The sequence below is a fragment of the Nerophis ophidion genome, linkage group LG09 (assembly GCF_033978795.1).
Source record: "Nerophis ophidion isolate RoL-2023_Sa linkage group LG09, RoL_Noph_v1.0, whole genome shotgun sequence".
Taxonomy (NCBI): domain Eukaryota; kingdom Metazoa; phylum Chordata; class Actinopteri; order Syngnathiformes; family Syngnathidae; genus Nerophis; species Nerophis ophidion.
The window spans coordinates 49,104,170-49,122,525 of NC_084619.1; the positions used below are offsets into that span (position 1 = coordinate 49,104,170).

An 18,356-nucleotide genomic window follows, 5' to 3' on the forward strand; every position below is an offset into this window, starting at 1 on the left:
AGAGCAAAAAGTCCTGTTACATTTTTCGATAATCGGTCATAGATACTTTCCTCACCGCACCTCCACCACACATCACCTCGGGATACTAGTACAAATATTGATACATTTGCTATGTGTAAGCAGCTGTCTGGTGATAAGTTTCCTAACTGATGTCCAGAGCCTAGCATGTTTATGCAGGTGTATTTAGCTTATGTCACATGTTTATCAAATATTGGTTTCTGCTTTGTTTCTTTGGTTATAGGGTAGATTTTGTCCCATGTAGTGCAATTTCCTTTAGGATTTGTCCTACTCATCACCTCTATTAAACATTCTTGATTCATGGGTGCCGGGATGACTTTGAGTAATGGCCTGGGGCTTAGGTATACAACACAATCAGTTTTAGCAGCCTTCCCTGCTTCCTCTGCCATAAGTAGCTAATTATGTTCAAAACTTGACACAGCAGTTGTTACTTTAAACCATTCATCCACACCATCAAATGGTAGGCTTACAACTGTGACTCCAGCATGTTTAGTATAGACGTTCACTTTGGGTTGTTCGGTTTCGCGCATGATTTGATTTATGCAAACAATCACCAGGAAATATGGGTCTAGTCCACTTGCCTAGGCCCATAATTGGAAACCCCAGCAGGTTGTGTTGAACAGTGTGGCATTGGGTAGTCTAATTTGTCCATCAGGCAGTGATATGGTTAACACTAGATTTGGGCCTTGATGTTTCAGAGTTATTCGGTTTTTAAATAATTTAACTTCTTCACTATCTCCCGGGGGCCAATAATTTCCTTGTTGTGTAGTGACCAGAGTGTCCCAATTCCCCTGTACTGGATGGCCTTTGAGGTACCACCAGTAATTTGGCCAGTCTTTTCCCGTGGTGGGATGTCCAAGTCGGAATCCTTTTAAGCTTCTTATAGGAAGTAGTATTGTAGAGGTGGTATTGGGAGCTACCGTAAACATCAATGATTTGTTGTAGGCCCACGACACTATCCATGGGACACAGGTTGTTATATTTGGACCTAGGTTTAGGATCCGATCAATCGAACAGACGGCATAATCTTTTTTTTTTTTGCCTTAGCATTTTCTGTTGGGGGTTTAATGCGTCTGTACCTGTGAGTATAGTCTGCCCCCTGGATATTTAGCTCGGTCGATGTGTTGCACTTTCAAAACAAAATCATGTATACCTCTGCGGTATATTTCTCCAAAAATTAAGTAATGAAGAGGCACATTTCCCCCAATACTACACATATGTATGTGATGTGTTGTGAAGTGCCTCCCTCTTTGGGATTAGGCCCCGCCTCCTCAGCCACCAAGTCAGAGTGCACGCAGCACAGGAGTGCAAACATGAAGCGTGCATTGGTGTGTGTGCTGATGGCTGCCTGGAGCCTTGGTAAGGTCATTTGAAGTGAACATGTCAGGTTATATGATGTTTGACCACATTTGTTGTCTTCTGACAGGATGTGGCAGCCAGACGGTGCACCAGCCAGCAGAGAATGTGTACACCATGAAAGGTGACTCAGTGACGCTGGACTGCAGCTATGAAAATTCTGGAGGCAACGACTACATCTTCTGGTACAAACAGGACGGGCAGGTGGCACTAAATTTCATACTGAGCCTCTCCATCAGGAGTGAAGGCAAGATTGAAAGCAGCTTTGAAAAGAGGTTCAGCTGCAGCATCAATGACACCGCCAAGCGAGCTCCTCTGAAGATCCAAGACGTGCAGCTGAGCGACTCTGCAGTCTTCTACTGCGCCATGCAGCCCACAATGATTGACATCTCTGCTGCACCCGAACAAAAACCTCTGTGGGCTTCTCATCCCACTGTGGCTGTTTGAGAGGCTGGTTCTGAGGAGGTTTTCACACCTTTTGTCATCTTCAGGACATCACAGGGGTGGCGAACTGGAGCTGTATTTTGCTTTTCACCAGACTCCAAAAGTTTTCTGGGGTTAACTGTTAATTTCTACATCTGTGATGATGGACCCGAGTGGTAAAATATTGAAATCTAATAAAATTGTTGTTTAAAACCAATATAAATATTAAGAAATCCAATGTAGTGAGAGCAGCTGTCCCAAAATAAGGAAAGATGATTATACTGGTTCGCAATTTATTAGAATACAATTAAAAACCAGTCACTTTGTCGACACTATAATACCAAATGGTAACAAATGTGATGGGCGAGGGTACAGTCACGACAGGCTTGTGGGTCCGTACCTTGGCTCCACCCACTTCCACAGCGTCCTCCTGCACACAAAATTAAAAGGGAGGCAGGCCACGGGGATAAAATCAACTAAAACCACCGAGACGCTATCTGGGCTGACGTCACACTTACACGCAAGGCAGGGTTTCCCCTGCCTTTGCTGTAGTTCCGCCTCAACGTATTGGGTACACCCACTCTCCTCTGTAGTCTCTAGTCACTCGTGGGACCTACGTGGCCGTACCCGTCCCGCTCCGCCTCCTGGTCGCTTCCGGGGGTCGCCGTGGGTCCCTGGGTCCAAATCGCCCCATATCCACAGAACCACACAACCAGCGTACGACGCACGAGCCCGCAAGCCCACAGCCAAAGGCAGTTGTGTGTCCCCACAGATCCACAACACACTGCACTTACTTGAGCAGCAGAGTTTCCTCCACCCCTGCCTGTTGTGGACGTTTTGGGGTTTGTTCCGTTAGACTGCGGGGTCTACTGTGTGGTCCGGGGGAATCCTTCCCAGCCTGCAAACGTTCACCCGGTTGCTCTCGGCAAAGCCTGTAGATTCCTCAGTTCCCTCGTTCCCTCCTTTCCTCGTTTCCATTTCGACTCTCTTCCATCCTGCTCTCCTCCTGTCGCTCCTTTTGAACGTGCAGTCCAAATGCTCCACGGTGCGTCCAATTTCCCGTGCCGATGGATTGGGCACTGTGGTTGTTAGGGGCAACCAGCTAAAAGGGGCAGTGTCTTAAAATGCTAGCAAAGTCCACAAGGTGTAAAAACATGCAATTAAAAAGACAAACAAATTCTAAAATGTGCAATTAAAAATACAATCAAATTCTAAAAAGTAAAAACATGCAATTTAAAATCCACAACAATAAAACACCATAAAACTTGCATGGCAATGAAACATAAGAAAATAAAATCCCCTACTTGTGTCCCATTACACATCACTCCTTCAAAGATTTCGCGATGTTGCCAATTCACTCAAATTCAACCAGTATGCGTGCCCCTTAACTTTGTCAAATCCCCCCAATTTTGCCACACAATTTGGCCAGTCATTACATTACGATAGCACATATAAATAAGCATGAAAACACATTACAGACATCACATGTGGGACGGTTCAATAAGTAAGGATTGTTTCACTTAAACTGTGAAACTTACAAACGATAAATGATAAATGAAGAATCTTTTCGAGCAAAAACGCTATGGATGCTTATTCCTGGTTTACGGCATTCAAAACAAGAAGTACATTTTCAACTTGCAATACCTGCAGTGAGCAAACTTTTCCAACAGATGGAACCATAGCACAATTATAATTTTTAGCTGTCTATTTTCCAGGTGAGAGGCAGGATTTATGATCTACAGTAAACTTACAGGGAGCAAGGAAGCGAGGAAACAGCACACCACTCGATGATGTAAACATAGGGACACAAGGAAGTGATCACAGCGCCACTATAAATAGTGTGTCTGCTTTAGCACTCATATTAACAATATCACTATTACTCCAAGCCACCAATAGTACTTTGAGTATTGTTGACACTTTTTAATTGGTTATTTATCCAATTTTATGGACGGCATAATGGAGCTCCTACTGGCTCCACTGTAAGCTGACTTTTATTTACATTTGTTTTATATTTGGACTACATTTAATAAAAAACATCTGTTGTCAAATCTTTCATAATGATTGCGCACAAAAAAATAAAAAATAAAAAAAGCAGTTTCGCTTTAAAACATAATTACACATAGTATCTAATAATGTCAAACATGTTGATTAACGGTTGAGTAAAATTAGGTGTTTGTTGGGTTTCTTCTTTCTTCACTCATCTTCAATGAATACTCCAGTTGTATACAAATGAAAGATGATGGTTTATTTTAAGGATGGTTCAGTACAATGCCTCACAGCACCGGGAAACAAAACATCGGTAACTGTGGAAAATAGAACACAACTGCATCGCGCTTCTTTCTGTGAGTCTCTCAAATTGTCTCGCGCGAAGTGAACCGGAAGAGATCACGTGACGATAGCACGGGCGAGCCGGCACTACCGTATATAACCCATTGGAGGCGCATAACAACAACAGCAAGCCTCTCTTCCTGTGATACACAGAAACAGCATTAATAACAATGAGATCACATTTACTCAACACCCCCCCCACCACCCCCTTGATCTCATGACCATGAAACAGTAAAACACATTAATTTCCAAAAAAAGATTAATTTCAATTTGTCAATCTTGACTCTTGTAGTAGGTTTTGTTAAGATGTCTGCAACAATTTCTTCTGTAGGACAGTAGACCAATGAAATTTTCCCTTCAGTGAGTGCCTCACGAATGAAATGATATTTGACATCAATATGTTGGACCTCTGTCTATTAATTGGATTTTTGATCAGTTCTACTTTCTGTTCAGGAGTGCTTCTAGGTTTGCATTCTGACATGCCAAACCTTTCAAGCATCTTTTGTATGTACATCTTTTGATCCATCTTGATTTCATTCTGTTTCTGTTCTAAATGAATACCCAGGAAATAAGATATCTTATCCTGGTCTTTCATGTTGAATTTTGCTTTCATTGTGTTTTTGAATTGCTCAAGTGCTTCTTTGCTACTTGCAGCAACGATCAAGGTCGTCCACCCAGATGATGACAATGACTGTTTCATTTTCTGTTTTTGGTTTCGGTAGACACAATGATCAGATAGGTTTCTTTTGAAATTGTTTTGCTCTAAATGGTCATTTAGAAGTTTGTACCAATTTCCTCCTGATTGTTTTAGGCCATAGATTGATTTCTTCAACCTAAATACTAGTTTTTCACCTGTGTCCGATGTTTTCTGAAAACCTTCTGGTTCTTCTAGGTATATCTCTTCATCAATGGGGGCATGTAAATATGCCGTTTTCACATCCGTCTGGTGGACGGTGAGGTAATTTTGGTCAGCTCTTTGCATCAATACACGCACAGAAGTAATGTCTGCGGTTGGTGCAAATGTTTCTTGATAATCTATGCCTTCAGTTTGACTGTATCCTTTGGCAACATATTTAGCTTTGAAAAGCTGTGCTTTCTCTGTGTTTTCTTTGAGGGCATAAACCCACTTTCCGCCTACTGCATTTTTCCCTTTTGGTAATGTTGTTAGTTCAAATGTGTCATTTTCTTTGAGGGATGCCAACTCGTCTTTCATGGCTTTTTCCCAGCTGGCTGCCTCTGATGACATCAGGGTGTCTTTATACGTCTGTGGGACTCCACACACTGCCCTGCAACAGTGATCAATAACATCATGGCTTTCATTGATATCATCAATATTTGTTACATATTCCTCTAAGCATTTTGGAGGAACAATTCTCTCTCTCTTTGGGTAACAACCTCTTTGTTCTCTTCTAGTCTCTGTGTTAGTTGTGGCATCATCTAACACCACATCTTCCTCTACTTCCAGAGTTTGTGTTTGGTTATCAACATCATTTTGAGCTACAGTTTGACTTTCGATGCGCCCAGATTTTTCTGACACAGTGTCAGGTAGTTTGGTTTCATTGTTTTCGCAATCTGGGATGTCCAAGTCATATGCATTTGTTCGTGTGTCTTTTCTGCAGTGTTCTTTTTGGTGAATTTTACCAGTCTGTGTTTTGACACTTTTCTTGACTGTGGATCATAGACCAAGTATGCTGGACTATTTTTACTATAGCCCACAAATACTCCTTTCTCACACCTTGGTTCAAGTTTCTTGTGACTGTGAGTGTATGCGTAACACTCCGAGCCAAACACCCACATTTTTGAAATGTTGGGCTTCTTTCCAGTTAGCATGAAAAATGGTGTGTTCTTTGTTCTGTCATTGTAACATCTGTTCCGAATGTGGGCGGCACTTTGAACAGCATGAGGCCATAATGTTTTTGGTAACTCTTTTTCTAGTAGCATACACCTTGCCATTTCAAACAGCTTTCGCCACTGTGTTTCAGCTGTACCGTTTTGATGAGGAGAATAAGGTGACGAGGTTTCATGTCTGATACCTTTCTCTCTCAAAAGTGTTTGAAAATCGTTTCCAGTGAACTTAGTTCCATTATCTGAGAGCATGCATTTTACGTTGCCATATGGGGAAACGTCTGCAATGAACTTCTCTGTCGCAAGGGTAGTTTCACTCTTATTCTTCAAGAAGTAAACAAATACTGCCCCTGAATAATCATCAGTAAATGAGACTCAATATTTATGCCCATCTAATCCAATGGGATGAATGGGGCCGGCCAGGTCAGTGTGCACCAGCTCTAGGGGTGCACTAGCTTTGACATTAGGTAATTTGTTCCTAGTGTTAGTGAATTTTCCTTGTGTACAAATGCCACATTCTATCTTTGCATCTCCTGTAACTGTCATGCCCGTCACAACATTTTGAAGCTTCAACACATCATTCACATTGCAGTGCCCCAAGATCTCGTGCCATGTTTTCACATCTCAACATAGATTCACTTTGTCTTTTGACATCATGTCATGCACAGAGTCATCGTATGGTTTTTGATGGTTTACCGTTTTGAGGTAGTACAGTCTCTCGTGTACTTCTACCTTGAAGTTGTTTCCTTCTTTCGTGATGAGCCGGTTTTGTCCTTCTTCGAAGATCACTTGAGGTCCATCGTGGCTGCTTTCACCGACATGAAGTGTTGTGGGTAGATTGGGATGAACAAGGCGTTCTTCAGTGTGACGGGGACACTTTTCCCCTCTGTGTTGCGTAGAAAAACCACTGCATCGCCTCTCTTCAGCGCCACGTTGTTCTTCCTTGTTCCATCGGCCAACTCCATGTAGTGTTTGTTTGGGTTAAAAGTCTCATCTAATCGTATAAATTTGCTCTCCTCAGTGATTATGTGTGACGTCGCCCCACAGTCCACCATCAGTCCATTTTGTTTGATGCCGTCTGGAAGCACCAAATGACTGGCTTGGAACACAAAGGAGGTGCCACTTTCCTTTGAATCTTCTTGTTTCTCCATAGTTTGTTTAGCAGAGTTAGGCTTGGTTTTTCTTCTGCACGTCTCGTCTGTATGTGTTGTGCTTCTGTGGTAGTTGCACCACTTCGGTGTTGTTTTGTGGGGACAATTTCTCGCAAAATGTCCACGATTCCCACATCCATAACAGGTCGCTGACGCTATGTCCACTTTCATTACGTTATCTGATTTTGGTTTGTGTTCAAATTATTCTGTCTCTTTGTAGCTTCGTAGTTTGCTCTTGAACTCCACAAAAGTCACTTCATCGTTGCTCTGTGTCATGTGAGTGACGAATGGTTTGTATGGTTCAGGTAGGCCCCGCAGAACCATAGCAATGCTCAACTCATCGCTTATTACTTGCTTTGTATTTCTTAAAGCAGTCACTATCTTTTCGGCTCTAATGATGTAGTCTGTAATAGTTTCTCCTGAAACTTTCTTCAGGGAACACAATTTGTTGTACAGGGAAATAATTCTTGGCTTACCATCACTGGCATAATGGCGCCGTAAAATTTGTAGGGCTTTACGACCATCGTCGGCAGCGTCTCTCATCACCAACGACAGACTTTTGTCGTCTAGGAACTGGATTAGCTCTGCAAAGCATTCTGCATCCTTCTCTGGGTCCACTTCGCCAGAGGAAAGTATTGTGTCCTTTAAACGTTCAAGTCTCATGTGACCAAGAAATTTTATTTCCCAAAGTTTATAGTTGTCCTCGTCTCCATTGAAGACCAGGCTCTGCCATCTTCCTCCCATTGAATGTCTGGGCCCATAACCTGTTGGGTTTCTTCTTTCTTAGGAAGTGTCTGACAAAGGGAGACAGAAGGGAAAAAAAAAAAATTCTGGTCTGTGACTTCCTTTGATGACGCCGGCGGAGTGATGTCATCGACGCGCGCCGGTTCAGTGACGTCATCAGAGCTAGAGTGCATTCTTCGACCGCCCATGTAGTGAACTGTTCGGCAAAGAAATGAATTAGATTATGAAACTTCGGCGGCGAGGAATACTGCGCTGACTGTGGCGTCCGGCTGTCCGGAGGAGGAGTTTGGGGGAACGATGTGTCCTGGCGCCGAGGTGGAGCCTTTCTGGCTGGTTTCCGTCTTCGCCGGCGCTTCTCCATCTCCTTGTTGTCAGCTGAGGGCAACTGACACCCCGGCTTCTTTCTGTCACGATTTGGGTCGCAGCTCACTGTGCGGTTTGTTCTCCCGGGATGCAGAGCGGACAACTCCGGACAAAGCGTGACGGTAGGTGTATGGTTTAATTTTCAAAATCAACAACACAAGACTTAGGAGAAAAGTGCCGATCGCACTGGATGCTAGTTTAGCATGAGCTAGGAGGCAAGCAAAAAAACATTTGTAACAGCAGCGTAAAGCAAAACAAAAAAGCCAGGACGGGTGACCGGCAAAGGCAGGCTTAAATAGTGTCTCTAATTGGAAACCAGTGAGCCTCCCGAACACAAGAGGCAGGTGAAAATAATATGTAACCATGGTAAAAAACTCAAGAGGTGCACAAACAGGAACTGAAGGAGTCCAAAATTAACCGAAAACACAAAACCTGATCCGGACCACGGATCATGACAGTCATGGACCCACCAGCTGTGGAACCTAGCTCTCCAACAACTAAAATTACTCAATCAGTCCACAGTGATGTTGTAGTGAATTTATTGAGGAAAACGAGTGACCATGCCAGAATTAAGATGACTAAACTCAAAGGACATGCTTTCTAAAAATGAAAATAAACAAACAGCAAGACATTGTAAACATGTAATATTCATGGCAATGTTCCCAACAGATCGTTCCAGACCGTCTGCTTTGTGTCGCCCTCACAGCCTGCTCTCCTTCGTTTGTCTCCCCCTGCTGTGAGGTAAGGAGCCTGTCAGTCACATGATGATGTGTTGCGCTTTCAAAACAGGATCACGTATACCTCTGCTTATATTTTTTGGGGACAAATGCATCTTTCTCCAATAATGAAGTATTGAAGAGGCACGCGTTCCCCCAGTACTACACCTATGTATGTGATGTGTTTGTGAAGTGCCTCCCTCTTTTGGATTAGGCCCCGCCTCCTCAGTCACCAACTCAGAGTGCACTCAGCACAGGAGTGCAAACATGAAGCGTGCATTGGTGTGTGTGCTGATGGCTGCCTGGAGCCTTGGTAAGGTCATTTGAGGTGAGCATGTCAGGTTATATGATGTTTGACCACATTTGTTGTCCTCTGACAGGATTTGGCAGCCAGACGGTGCACCAGCCAGCAGAGAATGTGTACGCCATGAAAGGCGACTCAGTTACACTGGACTGCAGCTATGAAAACTCTGGAGGCAACGACTACATCTTCTGGTACAAACAGGATGGGCAGGTGGCACCAAAGTTAATCCTGAGCCTCTTCATGAAGAGTCAGGGCAAGACTGAGAGCAGCTTTGAAAAGAGGTTCAGCTGCAGCATCAATGACACCGCCAAGCGAGCTCCTCTGAAGATCCAAGACGTGCAGCTGAGCGACTCTGCTGTCTTCTACTGCGCCATTCAGCCCACAATGACTGACATCTCTGCTGCACCTGCACAAAAACCTCTGTAGGCTCCTCATCCCACTGTGGCTGTTTGAGAGCTGGTTCTGAGGATGTTTTCACAGCTTTGGTCGTTGTCAGGACATCACAGGGGTGGCGACCTGGAGATGTTTTTTTATCCTCACCAGACTCCAAAAGTTTGCTGGGTTTAACCAATGATTTGTACAGCAGTCCCTCAAAGATTTCGCGATGTTGCCAATTCACACAAATTCAACCAGTATGCGTGCCCCTTAACTTTGTCCAATCCCCCCAGTTTTGCCGCACAATTTGGCCAATCATTACATTACGATAGCACATATACATAAGCATGAAAACACTTCTACAGACATCACATGTGGGATGGTTCAATAAATAGGAAATGTTTCAGTTAAACTGTGAAACTTACAGACAATAAATGATAAATGAAGAATATTTTCGAGCAAAAACGCTAGGGACACTTATTCCAGGTTTATGTCATTCAAAACAGGAAGTACATTTTTAACCTGCAATACCTGCAGTGAGCAAACTTGTCCAACAGATGGAACCATAGCACGATTATAATTTATGCTGTCTATTTTCCAGGTGAGAGGCAGGATTTATGATCTACAATAAACTTACAGGGAGCAGGGAAGCGAGGAAACAGCAGACCACTCGATGATGTAAACATAGGGACACAAGGAAGTGATCACAACGCCACTATAAATAGTGTGTCTGCTTTCCAATCATAATAACAATATCACTAATACTTCAAGCCACAAATAGTACTTTGAGTATTGTTGACACTTTTTAAATGGTTATTTATCCAATTATATGGGCGTCGTAATGGAGATCCTACTGGCTCCGCTGTGAGTTGACTTTTATTTACATATATTTTATATTTGGACTGCATTTAAAAAAAAAACATCCTTCATCTTTCATAATGATTGTGCACAAAAAAATAAAACGAAAAAAGCAGTGTCCCTTTAAGACACAATTACACATAGTATCTAATAAAGTCAAACATGTTGATTAACGGTCCAGTAGAATTAGGTGTTGTCTTTGTGTTGGAGTGTAACCTTTACTCACACCCATCATTTTAAATAGAGCTTGTGCTGCTTTTTCACTCTTTTGTGGTGGTGACATTTTGCTACCTGGAAGGCAATGACAAAACATTTTAGCTAATGTTTACGTAACTTAATCCTTTTAAATTTTTTCCACAAAAAAACAAGTGGAGTTTGCAAAATATAATTGCACGTTTGTAACATGACAATAAAATTATTCTAATTAGGAACACTTCCACAAAGTCAGCAATTACATTATGTACGAGTGACCATGCCAGGATTAAGATGACCAAACTCAAAAGACATGGTTTGTAAATATGAAAATAGAAAAACGACAAGACATTATGAAGATGCAATATTCATGGCAATGTTCCCAACAGAACGTTCCAGACCGTCTGCTTAGTGTCGCCCTCACAGCCTGCTCTCCTTTGTTTCTCTCCCCCTGCTGTGAGGTAAGGGGCCTGTCAGTCACATGACGATGTGTTGCGCTTTTAAAACAAAAGCATTTATACCTCGGCTGTATATTTTTTGGGAGGGACAAATGCGTCTTTCTCCAATAATGAACTATTGAAGAGGCACGTCCCACCAGTTACTACACCTATGTATGTGATGTGTTTGTGAAGCACCTTCCTCTTTGGGATTAAGCCCCGCCTCCTCAGCCACCAAGTCAACATGCACAACGCTATGAGTGCAAACATGAAGCGTGCATTGGTGTGTGTGCTGATGGCTGCTTGGAGTCTTGGTAAGGTCATTTGAGGTGAGCATGTCAGGTTATATGATGTTTGACCACATTGGTTGTCCTCTGACAGGATGTGGCAGCCAGACGGTGCACCAGCCAGCAGAGAATGTGTACGCCATGAAAGGCGACTCAGTGACACTGGACTGCAGCTATGAAAACTCTGGAGGCAACGACTACATCTTCTGGTACAAACAGGACGGGCAGGCGGCACCAAAGTTCATCCTGAGCCTATCAATATTTGGTCAGGGCAAGATTGAGAGCAGCTTTGAAAAGAGGTTCAGCTGCAACATCAATGATGGTGCTCTGAAGATCCAAGACGTGCAGCTGAGCGACTCTGCTGTCTTCTACTGCGCCATTCAGTCCACAATGACAATGCAGCTCTGCTGCACCCACACAAAAACCTCTGGAGGCTCCTCATCCCACTGTGGCTGTTTGAGAGCTGGTTCTGAGGACCTTTTCACAGCTTTTGTCATTTACAGGACATCACAGGGGTGGCAAACTGGAGTTGTTGTTTTTTTCTTTCACCAGACTCCAAAAGTTTGCTGGACTTAACCGTTAATTTGTACATTCCTTAATCAGTCCCTCCAGGATTTCACAATGTTTCCAATTCACGCAAGTTCAACCATTATGCGCGCCCCTTAATTCTGTCCTATCCTCCCAGTTTGGCCGCAAAATTTGGCCAATCATTGACATTTTTGCCTATTGAATATGTCCGAGCAGCACACAAACGCAACACAACTGTTAACCAATCAAATGTCTCCCTGCATCGCTCAACATCTTCACTTCCTGGTTTACGTCAACAGAGATTCTGTGAAGATCCGTCACATTCACGTCTTGTTATATTTCCTTAGTTTGTGTTTATTTCCTGTCAACACTCTCATTTTAGTTCCACATCCTGCATGTCTCCCGCAGCGCTCGTTTCCCTCACCTGTCCATGATTGGCAGCCTGGCACACCTTGTTGGAGTTGCCTTGCAGTTGCCTCGCCCTCCAGTTAGGGCTCGGTAATTGTTTCCCAGTTCCTGTTTCTTGTGTCAATGTTCCCTACACTATTTCCTTTTTGACATTAAAGTCTTGTTTTCCTGCGCAACTCCTGCCATCTGTGCATCTTGGGGTTCAAGACCAACAGACCCTCACAGAATTATCCAGCCAAATACAAACCCCCAGAGATTTGGTGGGCTGTCTGGAGGCAACAAATGTCTGCTCGATAGAAAGCCGCCAAGGAGAAGTGTACCCGCTTGGTCTCTATGATGGATAAGCTCTGCGGCTTGTCTGCTGCACAGACTGGTTCTCTGGCTCCCTCCCACCCATCCACAAGTGTTCTCTGTTCCAGGGGGGCGGCTAGAGTCGGCAGGACCTGAGACACCCCCCCATGCTTGCGTTGTTTTCGGCTATACGAACTGTTTAAAGTGCAAAAAGGATGAAAGTTTCTTCAGAGTTTCTCAAGAGGTAATTAAAAATTTAAAAAGACTGCAAGATTTTACAAAATGACGACAAAAAATGTAGCACGCACTCCAGTCCAAGTGAGTAGAGTTGAAGTATGCAGGAGTTTTCAGTGACCACTTTATTAAGGTTTGTTTGATATACTTTTAACATTTTTGTTTCCCATTTAATAATACTTGTAATTTTTTAAAGACATTTTGCGATCACGATATTGATCCAAATACAATTGTTTTCTCCCAAATCAGTAATAATTGTTTTTTATTATACAGATGAGCAGTATAATAGCATCATTGAATGTGATAACAAATAGTCAATCATTCATTTTAATAGCAGAAGCTTGTATGCAAACTACGACAACATTAAGAACTTTAAGGGAACACATCAACGAACCCTTCAAAGGGTGATCGCCGTCACAGAAACATGGATTGATGATAAAAAAAAAGGAATAGATTTTGATCTGGAAGGATATGAACTAAACTACATCAACAGAACCAACAAAAATGGAGGAGAAGTAGCTGTGTATGTGATGGAGAACCTGAACTACAAAGTGGTAAAAAAACATGTCATTTGCTATAGATAATATCTTACAATGTATGACCATTGAAATATGTCAGGAAAAAAGCAAAAACATATTCATCAGTTGTATATACAGATCACCTAAGTCAAAAATAGAAACATTTGAAGAATGGATCAAGGCAACTTACATGGACAATGGTAAAAAAAAAAAATTCTTATGCGGTGACTTTAACAAGCAAACGTCTACATTGATACAATGTACAGCATCAGTTTATATCCAAGCAGAATCACAGGACACTGTGCCACGCTTATTGATAATATTTTTACCAATGATTTTGATGATAACACTTCAAGTGGTCTACTTATAACCGACGTTAGTGATCGACTGCCAGTTTTTACAATATATGATGGAAACTGCAAAAAGAACATGGAAGACAAAAGGACATTTCGAAGACTGTGCACAGACAAGAGGATGATTGCTTTCAAAATGGAGCTACAAAAGCAAGATTGGGACAATGTGTACAATGAAGAAGAGGTTGATGAAGCATATGAACATTTCTTAAACAAGTTCATAATGCTTTATGACAAACATTGTCCATGGAAACAACTCAGTAGTAATCAAAGAAAGAATAATCAACCATGGATGACAAAAGGATGAAAAAATGCTTGTAAGAAGAAGAATACACTATATAGAAAATGTATAGCACAATGAACTAGAGGCAGAAATTAAGTACAAAAAGTATAAAAACAAGTTAAACATACTACGATCATGTAGAAAATAATATTACAGTGAATTGTTAGACGGAAACGAAAATAATATGAGAGCAACATGGGGCATTCTCAATAGCATTATTAAAAATGGCACTAAGAGGGATTATCCCCAATACTTCTTAGACCAGGAGTCGGCAACCCGCGGCTCCGGAGCCGCATGCGGCTCTTTGATCACTCCGATGTGGCTCAGCTGCTAAATTGCCGACCCCAACTATTTTTCCGGGAGGTTTCCGGATTTTGGTGTCTCTCTCTCAGAAATCACCCGGGGATAACATTCTCCAATTTTCACCTGGACTTCAATATTGTGGGTGTGCAGTGACTACAATGCCTTTAACCTCCTCCACAAAATGTCGTCGCGCCAGCTTTTACACCACGCAATCTGCGTACCGACTGATCACATATAATATTCAGCCTTTGTTTTAATGCGAAAGCTATTGCAACGCATACTTAGTCAACAGCCATAACTTTAACACTTTTACTAATATGTGCCACACTGTGAACCCACACCAAACAAGAATGACAAACACATTTCGGGAGAACATTGGCACTGTAACACAACATAATAACAAAAGAACAAATACCCAGAATCCCATGTATCCCTGCTCTTCCGGGCTACATACACCCCCGCTAGCACCAAACCCCGCCACCCCAGACCCCGCCCATCTCAACCAACGCACGGAGGGGGGTGAGAGGATTTGGTGCTAGCGCGGTTGTATTTTATCCGGAAGAGCAGGGATGCATGGGATTCTGGGTATTTGTTCTTTTGTGTTTATGTTGTGTTACAGTGCCGATGTTCTCCCGAAATGTGTTTGTCATTCTTGTTTGGTGTGGGTTCACAGTGTGGCGCATATTTGTAACAGTGTTAAAGTTGTTTATATTACAACCCTCAGTGTAACCTGTATGGCTGTTGACTAAGTATGCCTTGCAATAGTTTGCATAAGTCTGCAGAAGCCACATTCAACATGTGACTGAGCTGGCAAGCTGATCGAACGTGTTGTATAGGGCGCCAAAGGCAGTGTCTTCATAGGATGCCCTTATTATTGTTGGTCGAGGAAATCCTGTAAACATTCGTGAGGATAGCTGATCTGACATTCGGTAGTCTCTCGGAATATTCGGGAGGGTTTTAAATGTGATGCTGTCAAGCGGCATTCATATAAAACTTGCGGGCCCCACCATCTTAAATTTTCATATTAAGGTGCGGGCCGCGTTGCTGAGAGCCCTGTTTTATACATAGCACAAAGTAAAAAAAACTCTGTATGCATTATTTCATTTTAAATTTCAAAAGAGTTTTGTGGCTCCCATTGTTTTTTTTATTTTGTGAAACGGGTTAAAATGGCTCTTTGAGTGGTGAAGGTTGCCGACCCCTGCTCTGGACCATTAATGTATATTAGTTAGCTATCATTTCAACCAGGTACATTTCCAAACAAAATGAAAATAGCTAAAGTTGCACCAATGGACAAACATCTATTTACAAATTATAGACCTGTGTCTTTACTTCCACAATTTTCTAAAATCATTGAAAAACTGTTTAATAACAGATTAGGGAGTTTCATAAATAAAAATAGAATACTCGTTTCAACTTCAATGGCTTTCATTGAAATTTCAGAAGAAATTACCAATGTAATAGATAGTAAAAAATGTGAGGCAGCAGTGTTTATGGATTTAACTAAAGCAGTTGACACAATTAATCACAATATTTTAATCAGAAAACTAGAACGATATGGCATCAGAGGGTTAGTCTTAAACTGGATAAGAAGTTATCTAATGAACAGGAAACTATACGTGAAGCCAGGCAAACACACTTCTACAACGCTAAATATATCCTGTGGTGTACCTCAGGGATCAATACTAGGACCTAAATTATTCAATCTCTATATAAATGACATTTGTAAAGTTACAAGATGTTTAAAGTTAGTATTATTTGCGGATGATACGACAGTGTTTTGTTCAGGAGAAAACACACAGAAGATAATACAATTAATAACAGAAGAAATGAACAAATAAAAAAAATGGTTTGACAAAAAAAGACTATCGTTGAATCTCAGTAAAACTAAAATAATGCTATTTGGTAACAGTAGAAGAGAAAGTCAAACACAAATACTAATAGACGGATTAGAAATTGAAAGAGTAAATGAAACCAAATTTCTAGGTATGATTGATGATAAATTGAACTGGAAATCTCATGTAAAAAATATACAACATAAAGTAGCAAGAAACACGTCAATTATGAATAGGGCTAAATATGTTCGAGACCAAAAATCACTTCATATTCTCTACTGCTCACTAGTGTTACCATATCTGAGTTATTGTGTAAAAATATGGGGAAATAATTACAAAAGTACACTTCATTCACTAATGGTGTTACAAAAAAGATCAGTTAGAATAATACATAATGTTGGCTATAGAGAACGTTCAAACCCTTTATTTATTGAATCAAAGATACTGAAATTCCACGACATAGTTAATTTGCAAACAGCTAAAATTATACACAAAGCAAACTATAACCTGCGACCCAAGAATAAATATATATATATATATATATATATATATATATATATATATATATATATATATATATATATATATATATTACCAAATAAACGCCCATGGGCAAATAACCGCCCATGTCATAATAGCCGTCCGGGGTCTGAGCCCATTTTGTGAATTAAATGCCTCTTCCTAATAATAGCCCATGTCCAAAATGCCGTCCACAACTGATGGACGGGAATACTTTAAGGGGGAAGAAAAACAGAAAGTCTGACTTAAAGTTCAAGCTAGCGGTTGTGAAGTATGCGGAGCAGAATTCTGGTTTGGCAGGGGCCAGGCAGTTTAACGTTGACCCAAAGCGTGTACGCGAATGGAAACAAAAAAAGGGAGAACTACTATCTGTCGGCAATCGATGGAAAACGGGCTCGCTTATCTGGCGGAAGTAGGAAGAAAGTGAGCGACGAGCTTGATGCTATTTTGTGTCAGTGGATACATCACGTTCATGGACTTAACCACGGTGTGTCCCCCAAAATGATCCGCATTAAGGCCAAGGAGTTGTATACCATTGCGAGTGACACGAGAGACACCGGCGTGGTGTTTGGTGCATCGAGTGGCTGGCTTAATCGATTCCTGCGTCGGAACAACTTTACCCTCAGGAGGAGAACAACTGTTGCACAGAAGGACGCTCCCTTCGAGAAGATTGTCAACATCCTCGTTTTCTCTACTAAACAGATAGAGGCCAAGAAAATCCAGCCCAAGAATATCATCGCCATGGATGAAACAGCCGTCTGGTTTGACATGGTTGCTTTTAGTACGGTCAATGAGAGGGGCGCCCGCACCATCTGCCTCAAAACCACCGGCCACGAGAAGGCACGTGTCACGGTGGCTCTTGCAGCCAAAGCAGACGGGACAAAGCTGAAGCCTTAGATTGTGTTTAAAGGTGATGTCCGTGATGTAAAGGCTATGCAGAGATCATAGCTTCCTCCAAGAATGGCTGGTTTAATGATGACCTGACAAAGGATTTTCTCTAGAGGGCGGTGGGAAAATTTCACTTCGGACCGAGGTTACTTGCATGGGACTCGTACCGATGCCATATCAGCGAGGCCACGATGGCAGAGCCCAAAAGGGGCTACAACCTTACAATGGCTGTTATATCTGGAGGTTGCACAAAGTACCTGCAGGCCCCCGATGTTGTGTGGAATGGCCCTTTCAAAGCGCAGCTCTGTGACTACTATGATAACTGGATGGCTGGTGATAAAGACAAGACCTACTCCAAGTCAGGCAGGCAGAGAGATGCTGTTGAGAGCTAGACAGCAGGGTGCTGCTGTGGTTCAGGAAGAGGAGGAGAGTGATGAGGAACAGTAGTTCGTCAATAAACTTGTGATTGAAGAGGAGGATGATGATGAGGGGGGTGAGGGAGAGGAGGAGGAAGAAGGGGAGGAGGAGGAGGATGATGAGTGGGTTTGAGTTGCATTTGGGGTGGCGTTTGCTGCAGTATTATTGTTTTGATGGTTTTATAGAGTACTTGTGTTAAGTGTTGTACTGTTGTACGCCCTTACTCATTGTGTCCATTAGAGGGCAGTGTTTACCTCTGTGTTACCTGACACCTATGTTTCCTGTTCCGGGGTCATGAGTTCAATCTGTGTGTCTAGCGGCTGCATATTTACGATGCTGCCGATACAATAAATATATCTACAAGACCAAAGGCAAAGTGTGTCTC

At 42.2% G+C, this 18,356-nt stretch overlaps 2 gene segments (V, D, J or C); both read left to right on the top strand.

Moving 5' to 3' along the window:
* Window positions 1-526: 526 nt before the first annotated feature.
* On the top strand, window positions 527-2,123 carry LOC133559392 (T cell receptor alpha variable 38-1-like). The segment is given in 2 exon segments: window positions 527-1,377; window positions 1,445-2,123. Coding segments are annotated over 2 exon segments (552 nt in total).
* A 6,831-nt stretch (window positions 2,124-8,954) lies between these two features.
* On the top strand, window positions 8,955-11,631 carry LOC133559398 (T cell receptor alpha variable 38-1-like). The segment is given in 4 exon segments: window positions 8,955-8,969; window positions 9,159-9,257; window positions 9,325-11,424; window positions 11,492-11,631. Coding segments are annotated over 2 exon segments (396 nt in total).
* The last annotated feature ends 6,725 nt before the right edge of the window (window positions 11,632-18,356 follow it).